The sequence below is a fragment of the Chlorocebus sabaeus genome, chromosome 13, assembly GCF_047675955.1.
Source record: "Chlorocebus sabaeus isolate Y175 chromosome 13, mChlSab1.0.hap1, whole genome shotgun sequence".
In the NCBI taxonomy this organism is placed as follows: Eukaryota; Metazoa; Chordata; class Mammalia; order Primates; family Cercopithecidae; genus Chlorocebus; species Chlorocebus sabaeus.
This window is the reverse complement of record NC_132916.1, coordinates 96,121,304-96,129,095: the sequence shown is the minus strand read 5'-3', so window position 1 is coordinate 96,129,095 and position 7,792 is coordinate 96,121,304. Positions and strand designations below refer to the sequence as shown.

Here is a 7,792-nt window from a genome sequence, read left to right as displayed (position 1 = left end):
ATTATGAAACAGCAACTCAAGGGCAGAAACCACGGCACACTTGAATTCATGAAAACTAAGACTGGAAGCAAGACAACTGTGATCCTCCTTGTTAGTGTCTCAGCTTCTCACCACATAATGACTCCATTTCCCTGGGCCACAGACTAGCTTCCTCTTTTTACTCATTTCAGTCCCTTAATTGCCTTAACTTGCTCAAAGCTTCTCATCCCAACCTTATCCCAGCCTCACACCATCCCCCTTTATTCTATTGCTAACTGCCTTAGTCTTTAAATTTTCTAACTATAAATTCCTAAAAGAGGAATTTGAAGGACCTGCATATATTTTCCAACCTGGTCACATATGTTGCAAATTACAAGCTGCAATAGGTCATGCCGGGGGAAGTACACAAATATGGCCCAAATATTCCAAATATCTGTGACCAGGTAGCCTGAGACTTTCCTTTAGAAGGGCTGTGGGTTGACAGGCACTATATGGCATAACTTAGATAATATCCTAAGGGTAGTTAATTCTCATTAGAATATTGATTGATAGCCATTATTTATACCCATTTTATAGACAAGAAACTTGAGGCTTATGGAGGTGATGAAATTTGCCCAAGGAAAGTCTCTATTTTCAATATAATCTTTCTTGATTTTCAGGCTAACATTCTTAGATAGTCTCTACATTTTGAAACTTAAAATTCTTCTCTTGGTTTCTGTGACAGTATACTCTTTCAGTTTTGTACTATTCTGGTTGCTCCTCTACTATTTTTAATTCCTTGTTCTTCTTCCAATTCTTAAATGTAGGAGATCTCCAAGGGACTCTTCATGGCTCCTTCTTGTCTCTTTCCATATTTTCTTATTAGGCAAAATAATAGGCTTCTGTAGATTTAGATAGAGTCAGACATCATGATTTCTTAACTTGGGGTTCTTGGATCTCCCCTCACCACCAGCCTAAAGGGACTTGATAGAATTTAGGGGGTTCATGGACTTGAATGAGAAAAAAAATTCACATCTTTATCTTTTCACTAAACTCTAACTGAAATTTACCAATTCCTTCAATTATGAATGTAGTTAATAAGCCTTTGTAATAGCAGTAACACTGTGACTTTGCTACCAATAGAAATCACAGGCATTTTCATATTTTCCAAATATTGCAAATATCTCAAAATTTTATCTTTTCCCTTTACTACTTCAAAATCACAACGGCCATTTGATCCACCACTCAATCTTAATATTTAACACATTAATAAAGAATCATACACATTATCATGTCAAAATTTTAACATTTTGGTAATTGTTTTGCAATACAGTTTCCTTTGTAATCTTATACTTTCAAATTTTCTATATTTAGAAACTTTTTTTTTTGAGAAACCACTGATAGATTTCATCAGACTACTAAAGGGTCCTTGGCACTTCTCTTACTCCCACACAAAAAAATGGTCAAGAACCCCTACTTTAAAACATTCTAGCCATATGGTCTATCCGGACTTGTAAAGGCGATAAAGTCCTAGGCAACACAGGAGCCACTTTCTTCAAGCCTAATGACCTGCTCGATTTTCTTAGTCTTATCTTTCAGTTTTGACTACCCGCTCTATCTGTAGACCTTATTTGTCAGATTGGCATCTAATACTCTCTGTGGTCTGATAACCTGGTGTTGATCTTGGACCTCTATCTTACATCCTAGATTGTGTTCTGCTCTCAGTCACTCTTCCACTTTGTTTACTGACTCTGGGTCTCAACTCCATAATGGCCTTGCTGTTTTACTGGATTGCTAACACATTTTCTCCTGCATACAAGGTCGAAAAGTGAACCTTTTCATTCAGGGTGGAAAAAATAGAGGATTCTTCTTGAAGTATAGTTCTGACAATATCCTTCTGTTCCTCAGAATGCATTTGGACACAGACTGCTTATGAACTTCTCAGGGCACTTTTGGTTCCATGAAACAAAATCTATTTCAGGTGGCTTAAGCAAGATGAGGAACTTACAGATACAGGGATATTACACAGCCCTCAAGAGCAGGGATAAGGAACAGGTTGAACAGGATCAGAGATTGGCAAACTTTTTCTGTAAAGGCCAGATGTAAATGTATTAGGCTTTGTGGGCCATATGACCTCTGTCAGTCTACCATAGACAATACCAAGAGGAACGTGTTTCAATAAAACTTTATTTACAAAACAGGCAGCCACGTGCATTTGATATGCAGGTCATAGTTTGCGGACCCTTAGATGACAGTATTGTCAGGACTCTTTCTAAAACTTAGAGCTATTATCTCCAACTCTTTTTTACAAATTCTCTGTTGTTCTCTTTCTACTGACTAGCTTCTTCAGCTTCTCTGATTCTCATGTTGGAAGTTCTGAGCTTCCATGTCACAAATTCAAGCTCTCTTGTTTTCCCAGTTCCAATTCTGAATCTTTAGGGTGGAAATGTTGCTTGGCCTTGCTTGACTCACGTGCTCTCCTAGATCAATAAGCTGTGGTCAGAGGGTTAGGTCCTGCTGTATGAACAGGGCTTTGGGGACCCTTACAACCTCTAGGATCAGAGGAAAGGAGCAGAAATCCCAAGGAGCTGAGCAGATAACCCAGTGAAAGTCCTTTGTTGGTATTCATTCAAACCTACTTTTTCACATTGTGCTCTACTAGTCCCCTCATATTCCTTTCTGAAGCAAAACCAACTCCTTGCTGTTCTCCTCACACCCTGAATAGTCTCACCCTGCGTCCTCCCTATCTGCAGACAGATAAATCTTTAAAGTACCTTCTACAATGGCCACCTTTTTCCTTTACATCCACACAACACTGTATTGGTGCAGTGCGTCTTGTTCTGTCCCTATTTCTGTATCTGCCTTTTTGTTTCCCAGACAATAGGTGCTCTGCTGACAGAGAAATGACTTGTTCAACTTTTATCCATTCTTGTACCTTTCACGGAGTAGGTTCTGAGTTCCAATTATCTGAGTTTAACAATATCTTCATAGCTGAATAATTCCAAACTGAAGAAAATGTTGACTTTTATAAAGACTTGCATTTATATAGGAATTATGGTATCTACTTTTAAGAAAATTACTTTCTATTTTATAAACATGCATTTCCACATTTATGGTAGCAAAATCAAAGTACATTTGCCAAGAGATACTAAAGACAGCAAAGCTTCTATTTAAAATTTTAAACACGAAGAAGAAATAAAGTCCCATTAGGATTGTCTCTTCTATTATTGAAGGAAATTTAAAAAGATTCCTACTACAGAAATGGCTTTAAGAAAAGCAATAGGAAAGGTTATAAACTTGAAATATTCATAACTGCTCTAAAAAGTACTTCATAATGATTGCTCTTTGTGCAAGAAATTTATCAAAGAGCCACAGACCTCATCATCTAATTTCTTACTTTTTCTTAATTAACATTGTTCCCAGACCTCTGCTAAACTCCCGTGTTGAAAGGAAAGAAGTAAATACAGTACAGCAGGGAAAACTGGTTCCTTTCAACAAAACTGTGAGAGAGGCTTGAGCTTTTGTCAAACAGAAAGCACTTGATAAAAAACTATTCCTAAACTATTAGCAACTATATAAAAGCTTTTTATTTAACAGCATCCTCCTGGGAAACTGCTCTGGAATGTGCAGCGGTTCTGAAAAAGGCACAGATTTGGCTGAACTGTAAATATTAGGTGCACAGAGGTGAAGCCATTGTGTAGGGTAGGGGTGGGGCGGGTGGGGTCCTGATTTCCAATGTTGATAAAGGATTCCAATTTCGTTTGGTATTTTTTTTTCTACTACAATTACAGTTTTGCTAAGAAAAATAAAATATTGGTTGTGCTCCCATGTGGGTTTCTAATTTTCAGTGTGTACAGACAAGAGAAGACCTCTCATTTACCCAAAATAATCACCTTTCTGCAATCTCCAGTGCTACTGGACAAACAAGAGAGCCCTACCGTCCACACCTCCCGAGCACCCGGCTGGCTGATCCCGCCTCCTTCAGGTAGCTGGGGTTAGCCCGGTACTCCAGCGGCCGTCAGACGATGTGTGCCCGCAGCACGATCGTGTCTGTCGGCATTTCTGGGTGTGGATGCTCCAAACCAGTAAACCACAATACAGAACCCAAGCTTGGACTTTGAACCAAGCCCTTTTGCCTAGTTTGCTTTTTCCTCGTCAAGCTAGGATCCTTGCCAACCCAACTCACAGCTTCTCCCCAGGTTGCAGCTCCCCTCCAGCCACTAGCGCGTGTTCGGGATCGAAGCGCAGTCAGGAGGGGAGCTCAGTTCACCAGCCACTCCAGGGAGAGACGGAAACTACAACTCCCATCACGCCCCGCAGCCGGCTCCCTCCTCCTCCCTCTCCTTCCCCTTCAGCCTGCGGCCGGGCGGCGCTGGGCTTTTATCTGCGGACCCGGTGGGAGGGAGCCCGATCCCAGCGATCTTCCCCGACGGCAGTTCTTTACCCGGAGGCGACCGGCGGCTCGTAGCAGGGTTCAGCTCTGCGTCCACGCCAGCCCGGAGCCCGGGGGCAAGGGGTCTGTCCCGGGCGCACCGAGAGGATGGTCATCCGCGTGTTCATCGCCTCTTCTTCGGGCTTCGTGGCGGTGAGCGCGGTGGGGGCGGGCAGCAGGTTGGGGTCGCGGGGCGCGGGTCCTGCGGGAGGCGCGCGGCGCTAGTCACTACGCGTCCTTGCGTTCTGCGCGTCCGCCGGCGGGAGCCCGCGCCCGGCAGGTGATCCATCACGCTCCAGCAACAATGAACAGGGCGGGGAGGAAAGGTGGGTGGGGGACCCCGGCCTCACCCAAATGCCCACCCTGCGTGGCCTGAAAGGCAGACAGCGCGGCCTGAAAATGGAGTCCGAGGGAAGCCCCCAGCTCCTGTTGTGTGGCGTGGAAATTTGGGGAACGGGTTGTTCAAGAGCTTCGGGGGTCCCCCCTTCCTCTAGTTTAGTTCTTCCCGATTTGGGACCTTCAGACTGGTTATGTTTTGCACGGGAGCCTTTTTGGCTGCTTTGGTTTGTTAACCTGGCTCCTGAATGAAACAAGTTTAAGTGGGGATTGCTCTCTGTCCTCCCTTCCTCCACCAGCAAATGCATTTGTTTAGTTTTATACCTGCGCAAAGAGAATGGTACAACCAGGTTTGTCCTGTTGTGCTAGGATTGTTTGCTTTCACTGTCATGTTTTTCTTAGGGTGCCATAAATATTTTTGCATCTTTATGTAAATGTGTGTATATGCACGCATTTTCTTTCCACCTGTAATGCTTTGGAAATTTTATCCTGGGGATCTATGAATTGTGGTTTTTTAATTTAATTATTTTTAACTATTCTGTTTGGTGGATGTTCTTGAATTTTTTTAGAAAGAATTTTTTTTTTTTTTTTTTTTTTAAAGAGAGGAAAGTTAAATAGCTAGAGATGTCAGACTTTAAGGAAAAATTCAGTAGTTAGTATATTTGACAGCCCACTGAGGGACATAGCACATGTGTTTTACATGATTATTGAGACTTGTTTTCCTTAACCAAGAGTTCAACTACAGATTTAAGAACCTCCTTGGTGACATATATAATCAAGTAACATCAAAAAGTGCATTGTAGATTGCTTAAATTTGGTCTGGCCAATTGTCTGCCCAGTAGCTTAGTCAGATTGTTCCAAAATTTGTTTCTTAAGCGGGTGGAGTGGGGGATGGAATAAAATATTGTTTAAAAATCCTTGTAAACTAACTGAAGTTTTTTATTTAAAAAGAAACCAACACGATCATACAAAGTCCCTCCACCCCCATTTGCACTAGAAACAATAGATGGGAAAATGCAACTTATCCTTATGTGCAGGCATATTGGAGTCGTCAGACTTCTGACAGTTTCTGGTGTTTCTAGCTATTTGGGTTGGTTAGTCATCCCTGCCTTTTGTAGGTTTCCCTACTGAAGCCACACTTCATGTGTTTACAAACTGGCACTGTTTCAAGGGTAGACTTGTTCGAATGCACTCCTTACTAAGAATGCTACAGAGCTCTTGGTTTCACCACCGAATTGCATGCTTCAGTAATTGTCCCAATAGCAATATATTGATTATGGAAGAAATGGTTTTTATCCTTTCCACAAGAGATAAAGCCTAGGCTACTTTGAGCAAGTCAGACAAAGTCAAGGTAATGACTTGGCTTATTCTATTAGTAGGTAGTATATTGAGATAGTTTTGGTACTCCGCATCTTTGTTTCTTCAGTTCCATTAGCAAATATTTATTGCCTGCCTGCTGTGTGCCTTTTTAACTTTTAAATTTAATGTTTTGTGTTTTGCACATGGAGCTAAAATTAAGAGACTTAAGTTTTAGTGTGGGCCCTGACTAGTGCAGTGTAAGCTTGGATAAGGTGCCTCATCTCTGCCTGAGTTTCTCTTCTGTAAAATGAAGGATTTTCATGAATAACTCAGAATTGCACGCTAACTTTAAAGTCTTTTGACTTCACCAGGTGAGTAAATGTGGATGAATCGTTATAACAGCTTCTTTTGCTTGAACAATATACCTACCTGTTAGTCTCAAGGTGAATTTCTTTCCTTGGGCATTTTACTGTGAAGGCTCAGATCCCCTCAATGCCCTGCCTCATAGCATGTGTTCTGACATGGTTTCGTTTGAGCTAGAAGACATACGCAGTTACCACATGCTTACAGACCATAAACACTAATGATCTATTTTAATGTTCTGCTGTTTGACGACACAGTCTTTTCAGGTTTTAGAAAATACTTGTTCATTGAGTCTCCTCAATGATATCTTGTATCAACACACAGTTATTCATTGAGGCTCCCCAATTGTAGTTTTATCTCCTATATCAGTACACAGTTTATCTGTAATATCCATACTTTTAGTGATGTTAAGATTATGTTAATATGTAAGAATAATAATTTCTAAGAACTAATGAGGATATTTAGGTCAATTCTTGGGCTGGCGAGGCTAATGGGGCCAGTAGCATTAAGCTGTATTAAGCTTTAGTGGCATAGCCATGATGTGTTCCCTCCAGCAGTGTTGGGTTGACTGCTGATAGTGTTTCATTTGGTGCCTAGCCGTGGCCAGCAAGTGCATGGGAGAACAAATAATTTGATTCTTTAGTCAGTTTGGTTTTAGCTGAAGTTTATTAAACCACAAGGAAGGGATGTGACCAGAATTCGACTTAGCCAAGTCAGTCCCAGGATTTCTAAAAAGATGCTCTGCTTCAATCATCGATAGATTTAAACCGTCTAGTCAGAGAAAATCATCCTATTTTCTTCTGATTCCCCTAAGTGCTCCAGCTTCAGCAGTTGGAATAACTAACACCAAGGGATGATTCCTCTTTTGTCTTCCCTGGCTCCAGGAGAAGTCAGCTTTTACTAGGAAACAAAAGCAGTGCCACATTATTATGCTATACATACCTGAAAATCAGATTTCTTACGCAACTGACCATGTTGCTATTCGTTCACATTGTATTATAGGGAAATTTTTTGTTCTCAGTTCTAAGAAAATAGTATATTCATAGAAATGTCATTTTAAAATTTAGTTTATTCCTGAGGTATTACTGAAAGAGGAAGTCTTAGTAACTTTGTCCAGGAAATATGTGAATATGACTTTTTACTTTAAAAACATTGAAATCGGTCAATTATTTCATTTACTCATTCAACAAGTATTTTCTAAGAGTCTGCTGCTTGCCCAGCTCTGTCCTTGGTCTTGTGGGAAGCCAGAGAATAGAGGGTGTGGTCTGTGTCTCCAAGGAATTCACAGATGGGAGATGAGTTAGGAAAGGTAGTAAAGTACAACCTAAGGACACACGCTTCTTGCAGGAACATTCTTACCAGAGATAGAAATAATATAGGAGGCAGAGAGATGCATTGCAGGAT

General features: G+C 41.1%; 1 protein-coding gene across 1 annotated transcript in view; it reads left to right on the top strand.

The window, feature by feature from the left end:
- The first annotated feature begins 4,346 nt into the window (after nucleotides 1-4,346).
- The window catches only part of SH3BGRL2 (SH3 domain binding glutamate rich protein like 2), a 69,856-nt gene continuing 66,410 nt past the window's right edge, over nucleotides 4,347-7,792 (top strand). The window contains exon 1 of the mRNA XM_038002187.2: nucleotides 4,347-4,543. Coding sequence (XP_037858115.1) covers nucleotides 4,499-4,543 — 45 coding nt within the window. The 5' untranslated portion in view covers nucleotides 4,347-4,498. The remainder of the gene's footprint in view (nucleotides 4,544-7,792) is intronic.